General features: G+C 46.5%; 1 protein-coding gene across 2 annotated transcripts in view; it reads right to left on the reverse strand.

The window, feature by feature from the left end:
- The window catches only part of ALLC (allantoicase), a 46,492-nt gene that overhangs the window by 17,620 nt on the left and 7,836 nt on the right, over positions 1-21,036 (reverse strand). For both annotated transcript variants that reach the window (XM_063713794.1, XM_024242533.2), the window contains exons 2-7: positions 14,369-14,463; positions 12,155-12,205; positions 7,756-7,843; positions 6,316-6,441; positions 4,599-4,678; positions 3,237-3,369 (exon numbers count right to left, since the gene is read on the reverse strand). In XM_063713794.1, coding sequence (XP_063569864.1) covers positions 3,237-3,369; positions 4,599-4,678; positions 6,316-6,441; positions 7,756-7,843; positions 12,155-12,205; positions 14,369-14,458 — 568 coding nt within the window. In that variant the 5' untranslated portion in view covers positions 14,459-14,463. The remainder of the gene's footprint in view (positions 1-3,236; positions 3,370-4,598; positions 4,679-6,315; positions 6,442-7,755; positions 7,844-12,154; positions 12,206-14,368; positions 14,464-21,036) is intronic.

A 21,036-nucleotide genomic window follows, 5' to 3' on the forward strand; every position in this document is an offset into this window, starting at 1 on the left:
ATATAAATCCACACATTTACAGCCAACTCATTTTCAACAAAGGCACCAAGAACATGCAATGGCGAACAGTCTCTTCAGTAAATGGTGCTGGGGAAACTAGATAACTGCATGCAGAAGAATGAAACCAGACCCCTATCTAGCACCTTATGCAAAATAAAATCAAAATGGATGAAAAACATAAATCTAAGACCTAAAACTATGAAAATTCTAGAAGAAAACGTTGGGGAAATGCTCTAGGACATTGGTCTTGGCAAAGATTTGTGTGTAAGACCGCAAAAGCACAGGCAACAACCGGAAAAACAGACAAATGGGATTACATCAAGCTAAAAGGCTGCTGTACAGCAAAGGAAATAACAAAGGGAAGTGACAACCCATAGAATGGGAAAAAAATATATTTGCAAACTATCCACCTAAGAAGGGATTAATAACAAGAATATATAAGGACAACTCAATAGCTAACAACTCAGTAGCAAAAAAAATTAATTTATAAATGGGCAAACGATCTGAATAGATATTTCTCTAAAGAAGGCATACAAATGGACAACAGGTATATTTTTTAAGTGCTTAACATCTCTAATCATCAGAAAAATGCGACTCAAAACCACAATGAAATGTCATCCCACCTCAGTTGAAATGGCTTTTGATATGGTCTGGTTCTGTATCCCCACTCAAACCTCATCTCTAATTGTAATCCCCACATGTCGATGGAGGGACCTGGTTAGAGGTGATTGGATGATGGGGTGGTTTTCCCCATGCTGTTCTTGTGATAGGGAGTTCTCATGAGATCTGATGTTTAAAAGTGGCTCTTCCCCCTTTCTCTGTCTCTCTCTGTCTGTCTGTCTCTGTCTCTCTCTCTCTCTCGCTCGATCCTGCTGCCATGTAAGACATGCCTTGCTTTGCCTTCTCTTTCTGCCATGATTGTAAGTTTCCTGAGGCCTCCCCAGTCACGTAGAACTGTGAGTCAATTAAACCTCTTTTGTTTGTAAGTTACCCAGTCTCAGGTAGTATCTTTATAGCAACGTGAGAGCAGAGTAATACAGCTTTTATTTAAAAAGACAGGGGGAATAGTGGATGCTAGCGAGGATGTGGAGAAAGTGAAGCCCATGTACACTATTGGTAAGAATGTAAATTAGTACACTCACTATGGAAAACTATGAAAACTCCTCAAAAAAACTAAAAATAAGACAACAATAGATTCGTCCAGCAATCTCACTACTGTGTATATATCCAAAAGAAAGTAAATCAATATATTGAAGAGATATCTGCACTTCCAAGTTTACTGTGACACTGTTTACAATGTCACAGCCAAAATATGAAATCAAACTAAGTGCCCACTAATGGAGGAATAGATTTTAAAAGTGGTATATATACACAATGGATTGGGGATGGATACCCCATTCTCCATGATGTGATTATTATGCATTGCATGCCTGTATTAAAACATTTCATGTACCCCATAAATATATATATATATACCTACTATGTACCCATAATTGAAAATATTTTTAAAAAGAAAATGTGGTATATATATACATATGCCATGGAATACTATGCAGCCATAAAAAGGAATGAAATAATTGCATTCACAGCAACCTGGATGGAGTTTGAGACCATTATTCTAAATGAAGTAGTTCAGGAATGGAAAACCAAACATCATATGTTCTCAGTTATAAGTGGGAGCTAAGCTATTAGGATGCAAAGACATAAGAATGATACAATGGGAGGAAGGGTGGGGGGTGAGGGATAAAATACTACACATTGGTTACAGTGTACACTGCTCTGGTGATGGGTGCACCAAAATCTCAGAAATCACCACTAAAGAACTTATCCATGTAACCAAACACCACCTGTTCCCCCAAACACCTGTTGAAATTTGTTTAAGTGAATAGAAATCTGAAGAGAAATTTTTCCAAATAAAATATACAAATGGCCAATAAACATATGAAAAGATGTTCCTCCTCATTAGTCATCAGGGAAATGCACATCAAAACCACAATGAGACACCACCTCACATCCACTAGGACGACTATAAACAAATAGTGAGTGTTGGGAAAGATAGGGAGAAATCAGCACTCCTTTATGTGGCTGGTAAGAATGTAAAATAGTGCAGCACTTTTGAAAAAGGCTAGTAATTCTTCAAACAGCTAAACACAGAGTTATCATATGACCCAGAAAGTGCAATCTTAGGCATACACTCAACAAAAGAAAGCATAGGTCCACACAAAATCTTATACACAAATGTTTACAGCAGCATTGTTCAAAATAACCAGCAGATGGAAACAAGTGTCTGTCAACTAATGAATGGGTAAACAAAATGTGGTAGCGGTTGAGTATCCCTTATCTGAAATGCTTGAGACCAGAAGTGTTTGGATTTCAGGGTTTTTTTAATATTTGCATTATACTTACTGATAGAGTGTCCCAAATCCAAAATCTGAAATACTCCAGTGAGCATTTCCTTTGAGCATCATGTCAGCACTCAAAAAGTTTTGGATTTTGGAACATTTCAAATTTGGGGCTTTCAGATTTGAGATGCTCAACCTGTATATCCCTACAATGGAATATTAGGCTTACAGAAGAAGAAATGAAGTGTTAATACGTGTTACAACATAGATGAATCTTGAAAACATTATACTAAGTGGAAGAAGTCAGACACAAAAGACCAGTATTATATAATTCCTATTTATATGAAATGTCCAAAATAGTCAAAGTTATCAAGACAGAAAGTAAATTAGTGGTTGCTTCGGGATAGGGAAGATGAGGGATGATAGCTAAAGGATATGGGGTTTCTTTTTGAGGCGATAAAAATGTTCTAAAGGTATGGTGATGGTTGCACGTGTCTATGCATATGCTATACATCATTGATTGTACACTTCAAATGGGTGAACTGCATGTTAATTATATCACAATAAAGCTATTAAAAAATAAAATGAGTCATTTGTACATACCACTTCAGCTGCTAATATAGCACACTTGTGAAATCTAGTTAGGATCTATCTAACCTAATACAACTTAGTTCCACCACATCCTAATTTACTTGATAATTTTTCAGTAACCACCTATTGATGTGTGGATTAAAACAAGAATTTTCTAGAGCATAAAAAGGGGAAATTACAATCCTGAAATGCTAGAGAGATCAATTACCAAGAAGGAAAGAGCAAGTCATTTTATATTTTATAAATATATCAACATAAAATAAAGAAGCCTTGGAACTGGAGATAAGTCCATGTCACGATTACCTGGGAAAATGTTGAGTCTGATATGAGTCCATCTCTGCTGGGAATTGACAAGAAAATAGTTGTGGCCGGAAGCAGGGTTTCCTGGCTTAAGCTCTGTCATGGGAACCAAGTAACTCCAGTCGTCGGATTTTAGCTAGCAATAAATATAGAAATGTCAGCAATTGCTCTTGAAAACAATAAATTCTGTCATGCTATTGCCTCTGCAGCACTTAAGGTGTGGAGATACTTTGGAATAAAAATTAATGATGGATGCCGGGCGCGGTGGCTCACGCCTGTAACCCCAGCACTTTGGGAGGCCGAGGCGGGCGGATCACAAGGTCAGGAGATGGAGACCATCCTGGCTAACACGGTGAAACCCCGTCTGTACTAAAAATACAAAAAATTAGCCGGGCGTGGTGATAGGAGCCTGTAGTCCCAGCTACTCGGGAGGCTGAGGCGGGAGAATGGCACGAACCCGGGAGGCAGAGCTTGTAGTGAGCCGAGATAGCGCCACTGCACTCCAGCCTGGGCGACAGAGCCAGACTCCGTCCCAAAAAATAAACAAATAAATAAATAAATAAATCATGATGGATACCTAATGAAACACTTTAATAAAAACAGTACATATCAAGCCCCATGTTTAATAAAAAACAGAATAAAGGCCTGTTTTGTTTTCACTGATCAAAATAGCCAGTGGGTGATGGTGGCAGAGGCTTGCGAATGAAGGACAAGATCTCAGACCCTCCAAATGTCTTCACCTTGAGGTGTGGCGAGGTGAACATTCAAATAAAAACCAAGGCTACTGCCATGCACCATGACATCTGGGGAAATCTGTTGTCCTGAACCTTGCAACCATTTTCTCTAGGTTAGCACTTCTCAAACTAACGGCCCTGTTTACTGTTGCTGTTATTTACTTTCCTGTCTGTTATGGATCAACATTTCTGTAAGAAACAATACAAATTAATTACTAAATAAACTCAAAAAAAAAAAACAAGAATGTACCAAAACACAAGCCCTGTTTATTTTTTCCCCCAACTGTTTCTTTTATTAAATTCTCCACACACAAAAGTGACTTCAAGTTACATCAAGTCGGTATAGAAAGTGTTTAAACGCTTACTATCAGTTTCCGTATGTGCGCATATCAGGGCCAGCAGCCATTTGCAGGTGGGTGCTGGTGGAACCCTTTGGGTCATGATGCTCACTCTTCTCAGGTTGAATGAACCACTGAGACATTTGTAAGGCCATAGTGGGTAAGCAAATGATGTGGGGAGCACCAGGGCTGGGCGTCCCCAAGAATCGCCTTGCACAGTCAGGTGTGCAGAGCAGTTTCCCTATCCTCCTAATAATTGGTGACAAGACCCAATTCATTTGGGGGAGATGTACCTCAGCAATGGCTTCAAACTCCTCGGGAGTGGCTGCAGCTCCTGTCCTGATTCCTCTTTCTGGGATTTCTGGTAGTTTATCTGTAGTTGGAATGACCATTCAGGATTAAGATTAGGGTTCAAAATCAAAAGGAATCTACTCTCTTAGTGGTTTGTATGGTAATTCTCGCTTTGCAAATAACACTAAAGATATTTCGAAGTATCAGATGATCAAAGTAATAGACACACTTGTTGGAGTTCCTCAATATTTAATATAATAACAGTCATTTCAAAAAATAGTACAAGATGTTTGATACTACATTTGCTTGTCAAATAGTAAATGTCATCTCCAAGTTAGCTCAAACTTCAACAAGTTTATCACATCGCTAGAGTTTTCAAAGTTGACTATTACAAGGTCAATTCCAGAAACACCACCTCTCCCAGTGGCATCCTTAGAATTAATACTGGGGCAATTCAGAAATAGAAGCACTCATGGATAATTGAGGGGCTTGCTGAAACAATCTTACTCGTTTGTCATTGGTCATTTCCGCTTTTAGAGTAGCATCTCTCGTAGCATCATTTCCTGTTCAGGTGCCCCAGCCATCTTCAGGGAGCGGGGCCCGTTCATGTCCACAGAGCCCTATGTAGTACTGTGCACATAGCACTTCAGTGTAAACTTGCCAACCCACATTGACTTATCTTCCCTAAGTACATGTATAAACACACACATAATTGTACACTTTTTTTAAATTAATGCTAAAGTCAACATCAGATGATATCAAAGGAATAAAAATACAGGTCTGTGGAGAAAAAGTGACTCCATCTTGGATGCGAATCTGCCATGTCAATGTCTGATTAGCCTCAATGCTGTGAACACGTCCTGATTCCAACTTGATTTACTGTCCTTAGTCCAGAACGTGTCAACCTTGATGTTATCGCACAAATTAGAGGCTGTGATGCACACAGCCCTCTTCCCAGTTCTGGAGGTTGCCTTCAGTTGTCCCGCTGGAGCACGCAGTCCCTTTCCCTGCAGCATGTGAGCCCTGAGTCCAGGCAGTAACAGTGCAGATATTTACCCATCTTGCTGCCACCCAAGGCCACGCTTCTGTCCATAAGTTCCCCCAATAAAATACCCGTTACCAACAAACTGGATCTGTCGGCCTCTTTCTTTGGTTTCTTGGCTTCTTCGGCACCTGGGGTCTGCTCTGTGTATATGGCCCTTTCACAGAATACATCTCATTTATAGAGCCTGCAGGATTCATAGGTCCAGCATTCCAAGATGCAGATAGGAACCCTTGCCAAAAATGCCATAGTAGCTGCCCCCATCACACACACTGGGACAGCCCAAAGCAGGGCTGGTGCTACTCACCCCACAGCTGTCCCAGACCTGGCTCCACATCACCCGGGTCATCTGAGGCACAACCCACTCCCTCCCGCCCACCCAGCAACCTGCTCACCCATGTTCCAGGGATGATGGCCTGCCTCTGCGTGAAGCTGAAGGACCGTGGGAATGATAAAATCCATATCTGGCTGTTAACACTATTAAGCTACAAATCAAAAACCACAGAGCGCTCTACTAGGAGTCCTAGTCCTACAGCCCCATTACAATAAAGTAGCCTTAGTCAAGCTCCTGAAGCTGTCTGGGTGGTACGGAAAGTGAGCAGTTGTGGGGGTGTGGCTGGCCAGAGGAGCCATGTGACCCATAATTCTCATTTTGGGGACAGTGGTTCCTAACGCACCTTCTTCCAAGTTTGCTGCTTGAATCGACATTCGAGGAGCATAATCTCCCGTGAAGTAAGAAACGTCCACGTCGAAGCCCCGGATGACTCCTTGGATCCCCAGACTGAGGACGCACCAGTCGTGACCTGTGCAACACAGAGGACAAGAGCAGCCCCATTAGGGCCAACGCAGCAGATGCTGCATGCGAGGCAGGGCACCCCATATGCACCTGACCCACACCAGGGGCCACTTCCGTCCATCACAGAAAAAACTGTTCAGGGCGGTTCTTAGCTAATATGACTGTAGAATCTCTCATAACCTGGCTGCATGTGACCACCATTCCCCAACAGAAATCCTCAGTTCCAGCCAGAACAGAAAATGCACAGGCTGGGATCCAGGAAGACCTGATTCTGGTTCCAAATGGATCATTTCCTATGACTGTCCTTGGCAAATCATTTACCTCTTACAGTAAAGAATCTCATTTTCTCAACCGTAAATTAGGGATGCTATTAGCTTCCATAAAGCTTAGACTGAGTGTGCGATGTAGAAAGCACCTCACCAAGCTCAGCAGGTAGTAAGCAGAGCTGGTTATCCTGCGGACACTGTGTTCATTGTCCTCTCAAGCTCAGGAACTGCTACAGCACCCTCCAGCCTCCAGCCTCACCACTGGTCAGACACCTGCCTGCGTCTACCAAAGCCTTCAGAGTCTTGAAGTCAAGTCTGCCACTATGGAGTTCTTGGTCATTTGCTGCCAGATATAAACTCACCTCAAAATGTCCAGATTTGTTAGAAACTAATACTGCTTCAAGTATTGTAGAAAGTTAGAAAACTAGAAATATCGAATATTTCTGTAATACTTGAGATAGTGGCAAGTAAAAATCCAGTTATCAACCTAATGCCTGGATTTGTTTGCTTTTCTTCAACTTCAAAAGGTATATTTTGATTGAGACTGAGTAACAGCAATGAATAAAAATTGCATAAAATCGTAAAAGACAGCGGGTACAGTGTTGAGGACAGACCCTGGCCCAGTCCCCAGCTTAGCTTGCTAGCAGTGTGCCCTGGGCTGAGTCCAGGAATCTGTTTCCATGGCGGTTAAACGGGGATAAAGAGACCTACTCCAGAGGACTGTAGCAAGGACCCAGAAGATGCACGCTGCCTAACGTCTGCCACATTGCTCAGTGAGAACCCACTCTTTTTTCCATCCGCAGACCTCACCAGGGTTTTCATTTTCCCAACAAAGTGCTTCTTACCCTTTGTGCCTGGTGGGACATCAGTGACCCGGGCTCACGCTGCCCCTTCCTGATTTAGAGCCTGATGTTCAGATAAGGACATCTAAGATTACAGAGCATTCCAGGGCCCCATGTTAAAGCTGACCCAAAACGGACACTGGCTTTGCAACAGCCTCCGTTTTTAACTTTCCAGTGTCAGATGCACTGCGATGAGTGAGCCGTTGTTATTACCTGGAATCCTTTTCCTCCTGGTCTCCCAGCCATCCATCCATTTCCCAAACTCCGTATATTCATGCTCTTTAAAGCACGGGCTGTCACTCTAGGGCAAAGACACACAACAAGGTGATCACTAACATTCATGTGATCTCCTGGCTTCTAGCAAGTCCACTTCTGTCCCACAGTGCCAGAGGAACGGTGCAAACAGGGGTCTATGGGAGCCTCTGCCACCACCTCCATGCCCAGCTAGCCCCTTCCAGATTGAGGGATGCCTCCACTTTTATCATCTTCAGAGAAAGAAATGTGACTTCTTTGTGGGCCTCAGCACACAGAATTGACCACTGATAGCAGCAGGTACAACCACATCACCAGCCACTCTGTGGGCCCCACAAATGCAATTCCCAACAGCAACCTACATGGGTATTAAAGTGAGAGAGGCTGGTCGGATTTCCAAGCAGGCCAGGTAGACTATTCAATAAGGAATTCATCCAAAGTCATAGGAAGAGTAGGCTGGACGCTCAGGGTCCAGCTGAACCCACACAGCGCACTCTGCAACCCCCTGAGGAAATGCATGGTCTCTGATGCCCCACAAAGCCTCCTTAGACAGCTGAGCACACTTCATCTTCCAGAATGAGGAGAATACACACATCCTCGCAGGAGTATCATGAAGTTGGAATAGCCGACATGAAAGACCCTCGAATAGTGTGGATGCTTAGAAACTGTTGTGCTTGGTGGGTGGCCCAGCATGGGGATACTTTCCATGTTTCCATCAGTCATGCAAGGAGGATCTTACGTTACTGCTTAGGGAATCTCCCCAGGCAGGAGCAGAGGAAGGGACTAGGGGTAGCAGGGCCTGGGGTGGGGGGGATGCTCTGATGGGAACTGATGCATGAGACGCTAACCAGGGATCCCGCCAGACTCCCTGGTGTGTCAACCCACCCAGCCTCCCAGGCAGGGGATCCGTGGCCAATGGTACCCACCTTCCTGTGCCTCAGTGCTCCTCCTCTGTCAAAGGCAAACAGCCATCACGCTATTGACCGCCTCCGGCTGTTGTCAGCCTTAAATGCGCCTGGCACACAGTAAGTGCCCAGTATTTAGCGTTATACATGCAAGTTGATGGTATTTTGAATGTTATTACAATCAAATCACATCTTAAAGATAGCACACACTCCAGCCTTTCCATTACTCATCAGGAATTGCAAAACTCTGCTCTGAACCCAGAAGGAGAGAAGGAGGTACACCTCCCACTTAAACCCCAGACCTCCAAGGCCCCAAACTTTTTGGTGTTTAGTTTTGGTGGTAGGTTGATTGTTTCAGGTGTGTTGCTGCTACTGCTGCTGTTGCGATTGGACTGACACTGAATGGTGTGAGGGAAGTTGGAGACCCACGCTACTGAACCAGTGGCAGGAAAACAGCCCTGTTGTAAAACTGGCTCATGCCATGTGATGACAGATGTGTTCCTAACAAAAAGAGAAAAACTAGTCAGGTGCGGTGGCTCACACCTGTAATCCCAGCACTTTGGGAGGCCAAGGATGGTGGATCACCTGAGGTCAGGAGTTCGAGACCAGCCTGGCCAACATGGTGAAACCCCCTCTCTACTAAAAATACAAAAATTAGCTGGGCGTGGTGGCGGGTGCCTGTAGTCCCAGCTACTTGGGAGGCTGAGGCAGGAGAATCACTTGAACCCAGGAGGCGGAGGTTGTGGTGAGCCGAGATCGTGCCACTGCACTCCAGCCTGGGCAACAGAGTGAGACTCTGTCTCAAAAAAAAAAAAAAAAGAGAGACAGAAACCAAGGACTGGTCCCAGGGATAAACCCACACATGTGCACACACTTGTACAAGGATGTTTTCAATACCTGCAAAATGTCATCAACCTAAATGTGCATCAACAGGGAAAGGGGGCCATAAAATGGGCCATGATGACTTGGACAGTTATTATTCAGCAGCTAAGAGGGTGGCCTGGGTCTACACGCATCAGCACCAGTGGAATTCACAAACATGCAGTGACAAAAGCAGGTTTAGGGCCGGGCACGGTGGCTCACGCCTGTAATCCCAGCCATTTGGGAGGCCGAGGCAGGAGGATTGCTTGAGCCCAGGAGCTAGAGACCTCATCTCTACAAAAAATTTAAAAATTAGCTGGGCATAGTGGAAGTACGCCTGTAGTGCCAGTGAGGCAGGAGGATCACTTGCATCCAGGAAGTCGAGGCTGCAGTGAGCCATGACCGCGCCACTGCACCCCAGCCTGACAGCCTGATCACAGCGAGATCCTACCCCACCCCCACCAAAAAAGTGTGCAGAATGTTAAGTGCTTTGTGAAAATATGTATATAAAATTTAAAATATAAAATATCTTATATATTTATGAATATATGTGTATTTAAGTGTATAAAATACATTAGAAGAATTCTCTGCAACAGACTGAATGTTTGTCCCCCACCAAAATTCATATATTGAAGCCTAATCCCCAGAGTGATGGTATTCGGAGATGAGGACTTTGGGAGGTGATGAGGTCACAAGGGTGGAGCCCCCACGACAGGATGAGTGCCCGTGCGAGAGGAGGCTGGAGATGCCCTGCTTCCCCTCTCTTCTCTGTCACCTGAGGGTATCACCGGCAGGCGGCCATCCCAAGAGGGCCCTCACCAGACGCTGGAGCTGCCGCTGTCTCAGGCTTGGTATCAGACTTCCAGCCCCCAGAACTTCCAGAAATCGCTGTGTTTAAGCCACCACCCATCTGCAGTATTTTGTTTCGGCAGCCCCAGCAGACTAAAGCATTTTCCCATCCTACAACAGTGTTAATGGTGGAAAGGGAGGGGGCGGACTGGCACTCAACTTGGAGGTGAAAGGTGAACTTTACATTTATCTGTAATGTTATTTTTTTCAAAAAGGAGAAATATATGTGTCTCATGTGATGTTATAGTGTGACTATATATACACATATGCATGTGTGTATGTGTTTATATGTGTGTGCATATATATATATGCTCAAGTATAAAATCTAAGAAATAGTGCCCTACCCCCTCTCCCACCCCATTTCCAAGCCCACCTCTCTCTTCACAGATAATCACATCTCACTGTTTGATGTGTGCACCTTCAAACTCTGTTTTATGCTCATAAAATGTGGATCTCTCCTGTTGCCAGTGAATGGAGAGCTTGCTTTTTTTTTTGACAGGGTCTTACTCTGTCACCCGGCCTGGAGTGCAGTGGCATGATGACGGCTCACTGCAGCCTCAACGTCTTGGGCTCAAGCAATCCTCCCAGCTCAGCCTTCTGAGTAGCGGGGACTATGGGTACACACAGCCATGCCTGGATAATTTTTTTTATTTTCAGAAATGGGGTCTTGCTTTGTTGCCCAGGCTGGTCCCAAACTCCTAGGCTCAAGTGATCCTCCTGCCTTGGCCTCGCAAAGTGCTGGGATTACAGGTGTGAGCCACAGTGCCAGGCCTACCTCATTCTGGCAGCCACATAATAGTCCATATCTGGAAGAGCTATAATTTCTTTAGTTCCCTATCAATCAATGAACACTTAGGTTGGTTATCTCCTCTCCAAACAATACCAGAATGAATGTTTTCTACCTATTTTTTTTGCCCACTTGTGCAAACGATGTAAATCTGTGGAACAACTAGGTCAAGGTAGGCATGCATTTCAGTGTTTCAAAGACTGGACCTGTGGTAAAATGGTAAGAGCTTTGGCATTTAGTAACTGTGTGACCTAGAAAAAGTTAATTCATGTTTCCCTTTCTCATTTTATTTTCACTTTCTCCTGGGGAATAGGTAAGTTAACACTGTAAGGTGCCTTCTCAGGGCCATACTTCAGCTTGCTCTGGACCCAGCCAGGTCCTGCCCAGACAGAGAGCAACCACTTCACCAGGGTAACCAGATGGCCACTGCCCACAGTGGAGGCCAGTCATGCATGCTGTACGTGGGCATTAGCTCAATGTGCACATGTGTTTGTCTCTCCACGCACAAGAGTTCACATCTCCACACTGGGTATGACAGAGGAGCAGGACGCCAGCAGGGCCGCCATTTCTTCCCTATGTTCGTCAGCATTTTCTCTATTTTTTTAATAAGCTGTCCTGCACTTTTATAATTAGGCAGGTAAAACATTTCCCAGAAAATTCAAGACATAGATCCGTTTTCTTCCCAACACAAATGATGAAATTCACAATATTTGAGGACCTCAGAATTTTCCCCATGAAACAATGCAGTCCCGAATTATTTGCTCAGATCCCTGTCTCTGCTATGTTTTGGCATGAGTTCACGCTGATTTGCATATCTTTCTAACGTTCTAATATGCTAATTTGCCAGTGCACATCACATGACTCCATCCCAAATATACAGGGAGATTTTAATTAACACGGCAGCATATAGATTTCTCTACATCAACCCTTTACATTGCAGAATGTCAATTTACAATACCTTTATGAGGTTTTCTGCAGGAGCAAAAAAGTCATCTGTTGCAAATAAAATCTAGACAAAGAAAGAAAGAAAGAAAGATAAAGTAACCATAAATCTGAAACCATTCTATTTCATTCCCTAGTGAAACATTATGAGATGAAGTAAAAAGAAAACGTGAAATCACCTAGGGGAAGTGACAGAATCTGCAGTTAAGCCACGATGCCATTAAATGCTTCCATTTCATTGCCTGCCTCCTCCTTCATCTTCTCTTCCCACCCTTTTTTCTGATTCTCCTTTACCATCTGGAGGTAAGAGCACTAACATCTTACACTCAGGAAGCAAATAAACCAACTTTCTTTTTTTCATGAACCAGAGGTTTTGTGGTACTTTTACAAACAGAGCAATGACCAAAAAAGCTCTGGGTTACATATGCAGTTGGTGCCTCTGTGTTCACCCACAAGGGCTGCCATAGGTCACCCTGCAGGTGGGCTGTCCTGGTCATTCGTCCACCAAAGCCTCTGTGTTCTCCCACAAGGGCTGCCATAGGTCACCCTGCAGGTGGGCTGTCCTGGTCCTTTGTCCACCAAAGCAGGATCATTTTGAGAGTGAGGTCAATGATACTAATTGTACATCCAGAAAACAAGGTAAATCAGATTTTCCTGAGCAAAACAGGCTGTGGTCACCCCACCCAACCCAGGACTCCGTGGTCACTGCAGCCTGGAGGGCACCCTGCCCCAGGCTCTGACTCCAGCCCAGGAGTTCAAAAGGCAGGAAGGACGAGCTGTTTCAGAGCTGCCGGCTGTTTGAGTGGCAGAGCAGAGGGAAGACCTGATGTGCTGGGATTGACCTGTGCCAGGATTCAAGTGGCAGGTAGGTGGACATGTCAGGATCCCCCTTACTCCGGATCTCTCTGTGGCTCCTCAGCAGAAGCCTTCGCAGGGCACATGGGGCCTCTCCTACCTCTCCAGACTCGTGCTCCCAACTCTCCTCACAAACTCCCAGCATGTTCTTGAAACACTGAGCCACCTGGAGCATGTGGGCTCCCTTGCTCTCCTCGCAGACACCTCTGCCTGAACCACCCTGCACCTCATCCCTGCCCGCCAGCTGCTCTCCAGCGAGCTGCCTCCAGCAGCACTCGGCTGGCCCGTCCCCACCGCTCCCACCCCAATTCCCCCAGGCTACCCATGGCTGGAGTCCATGTGCTCCCCCAGCACCCTGGCCTTCTGCCAGTCACAGGGCTGGTCTGGACTTACATCTGTCTCCCTGCTAGAGTGTAGCTTCCTGGGGGCAGGCACAGGGTCTCCCCTTTCTGTACCAGACACACTGCTTCTGAGCACGGCCTGCACCCCAGCACCTCTGCACACACTATGTTTAATGAGTTCTCCAGGTGACCCTCATTACACACTAGAGCTAGAGGACCACAGGTCTAACTAGAGCCAGAGGACCACAGGTCTAACTAGAGCCAGAGGACCTCCAATCTAACCGGAGCCAGAGGACCTCCGATCTAACCGGAGCCAGAGGACCTCCCATCTAACCGGAGCCAGAGGACCACAGGTCTAACTAGAGCCAGAGGACCTCTGATCTAACTAGAGCCAGAGGACCTCTGATCTAACCAGAGCCAGAGGACCTCCGATCTAACCAGAGCCAGAGGACCTCCCATCTAACCAGAGCCAGAGGACCTCCCATCTAAATAGAGCCAGAGGACCTCCCATCTAACCGGAGCCAGAGGACCTCCCATCTAACCGGAGCCAGAGGACCTCCCATCTAACCGGAGCCAGAGGACCTCCCATCTAACCGGAGCCAGAGGACCTCCCATCTAACCGGAGCCAGAGGACCTCCCATCTAACCGGAGCCAGAGGACCTCCCATCTAACCGGAGCCAGAGGACCTCCCATCTAACTAGAGCCAGAGGACCTCCAATTTAACTCAAGCTAGAGGACCTCAGATCTAACTAGAGCTAGAGGACCGCCTGCCTATCTACAGCAGAGGACCACAGTCTGTCCTCTAGTGAAACACACAAAACCTGAGGCAGTGTTGTCCTTGCTGAGAATTGTCACCAATTTAAGATAAATTCTTTGGAAGTCTTTCTCGCTAACGGGTTTCCTTGGGCAGGCCAACCCTTCAGCCTGATTCTTGTTGATTCTTGCATGAGGTTCTCTGCACTGGTGAGAACCGTGCACGGTGCCCTTAGCACGGATGCCTTCAACCCTTGTTTGGCCAAGAGAGACCCACTTACTTTTCCTCCTACGGACTCAGATGCCATGTCCGTCAGCTGGGTGAAGTCCAGAAACCGGGTCAGTCTTCCCTCCTTTGGAGCATCAGCCATACTTCCTGGAAGGGAGAGGGCAGCTCGGTCAACCTCGGGGGTTGTGGGAGTGAGTGAGGCCCCGTCTAGGCTCCTGACGCTAAGGTTTGAGACTTTCAAAAGTCAGGCAGTGACAGAACTGGATGTACTATCAACTGGACGTACTGTCAACTGGACCTGACAGGTGCCCTCTGCTCAATGAGGTTGAACTAAAAAGAGACTTTGCTTAAACATGCTGAAATGGGGAAGGAATTAGAACATGGCTTCCTTCTAAAGTATTTAAAAATAAAATATCACTAGCTATACAAACCCTATCGCCACAAAATGCAAAATTTTATTTTATTGTTTAAAAAAAGAGATTATTTTAATTTTGAAAAGAATAACTTGCTTTTAATAGTCTTTGAAGCCATTCAAAACACATGTATTGAGACCCTGGGTGGCAGTCCCTGGCTAGATGTGGGAAACAGCAGAGCCCACCCACCCACAAGAACACCCCCACACGGGAACATCCACTGATGCGCAGGCCAGGCCACGCTCTGGAGCCAGCAGAGACTGAGCCACAGAGACAGGTCCAGCGAGGGAGATTCGGGGCCACGCGGCCATGGCGGGTCCTCACATGGGACTTAGCCCAGCTCCCCAGCACCCTCATGTTGAGGCTGAGAAAGCAGAGACTTGGAGAAATGGAAAGAGACCGTGAGGGAGGTACGGAGAGTCTAGCCTGACCCCAGGGCCTCCCTGCCCCTAAGCCAAGAGGTGGTCTTTGTTCCTAGCCCTTTTTTCTACCCCTCATGGTGAAAGAGAAAAACTACCCAAAAACATCTCACTAAGAATTATATTCATTCACAAAAGAAGGAATACAGTCCATGGACATGAGAAGTCAGCTCTTCCTTGAAATTACAGGAATATAATTAATTCTAAAATACCATTTTGTCGATGAAACGGACACTCTTTTAAAGCAAACAGGCACTTCCATAGTGGTCAGGAGCATGAATGGGAACAGCCCCTCTAGGGTGATTTGGTGACACCTGCGGGCCGGAAGGTGCTCCCGACATCCTGATTCGCTGGTTCTTTTGTGCTGAAGCCCTCGTGCTCACCGGAGTCTCCTCCTCCTGCGCCCTCATCCCCTGGTGATGTCAACCAGTCATGGCTCCTGAGATCATCCACACTCCAATTATCCCCAAACGCATAGCGCCTTCCCGACATGAATTTCCATCTGCCAACTCAAAACACCTCCCCTTGGATGTGGAATCAAATCTCAAAGCCGACAGGTCAAAGCCTCAGCTCTGGCTCTCCCTCAGCCTGCCCCATCGCAGCCTCCCACCTCCGGGAAGAGAAGCCCCATCCTCCTGGTCGCTCCAGCAAAAGCCTTGGCGGCACCTTCAGACCCCTTCCTCACACCCAGTCTGTGCAGCATCCTGTCCACCCGACCTTTGGCCCCAGAACATGGAATTATCTTTTTTATTTATTTATTTTTGAGATGGAATCTCCCTCTGTCACCCAGGCTGGAGTGCAGTGGTGCGATCTTGGCTCACTGCAACCTCCACCTCCCGGGTTCAAGAGATTCTCCTGCCTCAGCCTCCCAAGTAGCTGGGATTACAGGTGCCCGCCACCACACCCGGCTAATTTTTGTTTTGGGGGGGCGGTTTTTTGAGACGGAGTCTTGCTCTGTCACCCAGGCTGGAGTGCAGCGGCGTGATCTCAGCTCACTGCAACCTCCGCCTCCTGGGTTTAAGCAATTCTCCTGCCTCAGACTCCCGAATAGCTGAGATTACAGGCACCTGCCACCACGCCTGGCTAATTTTTTTGTATTTTTAGTAAAGACGGGGTTTTACCATGTTGGCCAGGATGGTCTCCATCTCCTGACCTCGTGATCCACCTGCCTCGGCCTCCCAAAGTGCTGGGATTACAGGCGTAAGCCACCGCGCCCGGCCATAATTATTGTATTTTTAGTAGAGATGAGGTTTCACCATGTTGGCCAAGCTGGTCTCAAACTCCTGACCTTAGGTGATCCACCTTCCTTGGCCTCCCAAAGTGCTGGGATTACAGGTGTGAGCCACTGTGCCTGGCCGGAATTATCTTCTAAACTGTCTGAGAAGGAAGGAAGTGTATGAGGGCAAAGGTGAAGCGAGATGGGTGTGTGCTGGTGACCATCATTACTGCTGGACAGTGGGAACATTCAGGGACCATCTGATAGGTTTACCCACCTGGGGTATGTTTGAAACTTTTCACAATCAAAGTCATACACATGGCCAGGCGCGGTGGCTCACGCCTGTAATCCCAACACTTTGGGAGGCTGAGGTGGGCAGATCACCTGAGGTCAGGAGTTCGAGACCACCCTGGCTAATATAGAGAAACCCCGTCTCTACTAAAAATAAAAAATCAGCCAGGTGTGGTGGCAGGTGCCTGTAATCCCAGCTACTTGGGAGGCTGAGGCAGCAGAATCACTTGAACCCAGGAGGCGGAGTTTGCGGTGAGCCGAGATTGCACCACTGCACTCCAGCCTGGGTGACAGAGCAAGACTCCATCTCAAAAAAAAAAAAAAAAGTCATACACATTATGCATATTACACACTCACAGAGGCAGAGAGGGAGAGGAAAGACACCGGCACTATCTTTCTCCTGGGTGATGAAATATCCCCAACACATGTGCCTCTGCCTGTCTACAGGCTGTCCTTAGCCCAACCCCAGAGCAAGCTTTCAGAAACAAGTCCTTCCCCGTTCACTCAGAATGAAAGCTGCTCTGCTCACCTGGGCCACAAGCACGTCCCTCACTTAGGGCCCTTTCCTCTCTGTCCTGCCTCTGAGACTTTGCAAAGGTGGTTCCCTCTGCCAGGAATGCTCTTCCCCACACAGCTGTGTGTTTGCTCCTTGCCTCCCTCCAAGCTTTTGCCTGACAATCACCTCCTCAGCAACACCGCCCTGACCTCCTATTTACAGGTCAGCCCCCACGCCCCCCAGACATCCCAACACCCCTTACCCGGGCCCACCTTTGTTCCCAAATAATATGAGCACACATGCCACTGCTTCTCTATAATATTTATTATTGTCCGGACACAGTGGCTCACACCTGTAATCCCAGCACTTTGGGAGGCCAAGGCGGGCAGATCACCTGAGGTCAGGAGTTCAAGACCAGCCTGACCAATATAAAGAAACCCTAATAAACTAAATATACAAAGATTAGCCAGGCATGGTGGCGCATGCCTGTAATCCCAGCTACTCGGGAGGCTGAGGCAGGATAATCGCTTGAACCCGGAAGGCGGAGGTTGTGGTGAGCCGAGATTGTGCCATTGCACTCCAGCCTGGGCAACAAAAGTGAAACTCAGTCTCAAAAAAAAAAAATATATATATATATATATTTATTTGTTTGTTTGTTTATTTATTTATTTATTTATTTATTTATTTATTATCTGCCTTTCCGGATTAGATGCACACTCCACACCAGCAGTAAGTTTTGTTTCGTTCACCAGTGTGTCCCTAGTGAACCCCCTAACATCTACTGTGCGTTCACAGGAATGTCGTGTGCTGTTAATACAGTTTATCTCATTTCAGTCGTCAGAACAACCTGTGATTTTGGTATCATTCACATCCTACAAGTGAAAAGGAACGCATCTTTCAGAGATCAAGTGAATTGTCAAAGCCCACAGCTGCAAAGTGAACTATATGGCCAACCGCGATGTATCCAAACGTGACTGACAGCGGAAAACCCCTGGAAGAGCACTGGAGCTCGATGAGTGTCACGGGAGTGTTGGTTAAACAAACTCCACCTGGTTCTGTGCTCATTCATTCAACACCGTGTGCTCCCGGATGCGCAGACGCCGTGCCCGGGGCTGAGCATGCATTGCTCTTCAGCGGCTTGTGTTGCAGTGGAGGGGACAGACGAGGTGGTGACCATCCCAGGGAATGCTGTGACAGAGGCCGCCTCGAGGTGCAGCGGGGGACTGAAGACACACACTCAGTGAGCTCTGCGGGCTCAGGAACCTCCCTTTAGGGGTGGATGCCAGGCCTGACGGTATAGGGAAGGACAGACAACCAGGCAGGGGAGACCACTGGTGCAGGCATGGAGGCCAATGTCCAGGGAACCACAGGAGCTGATGGTGCCTTTGCTAGGACCCATATTGTCCAATCTGGAAGCCACTGGCCACACCTGGGTATTTAACAAATTTAAACTTCAGTTACTTGAAATTACATAAAACTCAAAATCCAGTTCCTCCTTTGCTCTGGCCACATTTTGTGTGCTCCCTAGGCACCTGCGGCCTCCCTGCTGAGCAGCACAGGTGTGGAACAGGCCTGTCGTCTAAGAGAATTTTACTGGACTGTGCTGGAAAAGCTCCGAAAAGATTATGGTGCAGAGCTCACCCACCACCGTCGCCCCCACCATGCAATGCAGAATTTAAAATGGTGCTAAACCACCACACAGACACACAACCTACAGACTGGCTGGAATTAAAATCGCTTCTTCACAGAGCTCTTAGCAACATTGCGGCCCACTCATCAAGCCTGGGTGATGCTAACTGTGCAGTGCACTGTCTACTGTGTCACAGCACAAGCCTGGCTGGACATATATATTTATTATCTGCCTTTCCTGATTAGATGCACACTCCATGCAGGGAGGCTGTGGGTTGAAGGGTGTAGATGCTGAGGCTGCAGCGTGGGCGGGTTACAGACTAAGCAGCCTGGCTTTGGCCTGTGGGTCTCGCCAAGTCCACAGGCTCCCCCTGCACACACCCCTTCATCATCGTCCTCTGCTCCATGCAAAATCACGCAGTGCTGGGCCAGTCACGGGCACACAGCAGAGGCTTGCCAACTGTGTGATACGCTAAGTCATTACAGAACACTGGATACACCAACGGTCCTCTGGAAACAGCTTAACTTTTTCCCCATCAGCTCCAGCAAGCTCACTATGCCCCGGTACAGCACATTCAGGCATTTTGCCTAAGTCAATAATGTTCCCTCCCAGCCACCCCCCTGTGGTGGGAGAAGCCAGGAGTCCTGGTAACATGGGGCATGACCCACTCCGTCTCTACTGATCAGCTTCCCTGGGAAGCAGAGGGCACTGGAGGTGCAGGCTGGCCTTTTGTGTATACAGTCTTTCATCTTTTCCTTTGGTGTGCCTCCAATAACCTACACAGAACATTCCAACTTACACACATATACCAGAGGCTGTAAATTCAACAGAGAAAGAGATCAAAAGAAAGAGAAAAGCATTTACACCCTTTCTCAAGGTACCAGCAGCCTCCATCCTTCACTCTGTGTAGCCCCACCCCACTGAAGCTCACACACAACTTAGACAGTAAAACACTTCAATTTCACCCAGCAATCCCATTACTGGGTATATACCCAAAGGAATATAAACAGTTCTACTATAAAGATACATGCACGCGGATGTTCATTGCAGCCCTATTCACAATAGCGAAGACATGGAATCAACCCAAATGCCCATCAGTGATAGACTGGATAAAGAAAATGTGGTACGTATAGACCATGGAATACCATGCAGCCATAAAAACGAAGGAGATCATGTCCTTTGCAGGAAACTGGGTGGATCTGGAAGCCATTATCCTCAGCAAACTAACGCAGGAACAGAAAACCAAACACCGCACGTTCTCACTCATAAGTGGGAGCTGAACAATGAGAACACATGGACGCAGGAAGGGGAACATCACACACTCTGGCCTGTCGGGGGTGTGGGGAGGAAGAGCATCAGGACAAATAGCTAATGCATGTGGGGATTAATACTTAGGTGATGGGTTGATCTGTGCAGCAAACCACCATGGCACACATTTACCTATATAGCAAACATGCACATCTGCACATGTATCCCAGAACTTAAAATAAAATTTACAAAAAAACACTTCAACTCAGTACTTCAAAAAAAAAAAAAAAGGGAAAAGAATGCTCCCTCTGGAAATGTTTCTCTTTGGGAAATAAATAAAAGCTCGTCTTCAGAAAACATTAGTCAGTGTAGCGATGCCATCTACAGCTGATGCCGTCAAGCAGACAGGCCCTTTCCAGGATCCGTCTCGCTGCGACAGGCGCCACCCGGGGTCAACAGGCAGGCTGACTCATCAAACCTGTTATTCAAACTGGGTGAACACACTTTCCTTAAGCTCATTACAAATATTTTTGTATATATTTGTATATATTTGAGGTGCCATTTGTGGTACCTCAAAAATCATAACAGTTTTCAAGACTAAGTTTGTGTTTTCAAATGAAATCTAGCATTTGGAAACATCTGGTTTGGGGGGGGTTTGGTTGTTTTTTTGTTTGTTTTTTTTTTTTTTTTGGAGACACAGTCTTTCTTTGTTGCCCAGGTTGGAATGCAGTGGCACAATCATAGCTCACTGCAGCCTCAAACTCCTGGGCTCAAGCGATCTTCCCACCTCAGCCTCTGAGTAGCTGGGATGACAGGTGTGCACCACCACACCAAACCATATTTTTACTTTTTTTGTAGAGACAGGGTCTCACTATGTTGCCCAGGCAGGTCTTGAACTCCTATTTTCAAGCAATTCTCCCACCTGAGCCTCCCAAAATGCTGGGATTACAGGCATGAGTCACAACACTGGCCCGAAACATCTGCCTTAATTGGCAGAAATGAATTTA

This window comes from Pongo abelii, chromosome 12 (assembly GCF_028885655.2).
Source record: "Pongo abelii isolate AG06213 chromosome 12, NHGRI_mPonAbe1-v2.0_pri, whole genome shotgun sequence".
Taxonomy (NCBI): domain Eukaryota; kingdom Metazoa; phylum Chordata; class Mammalia; order Primates; family Hominidae; genus Pongo; species Pongo abelii.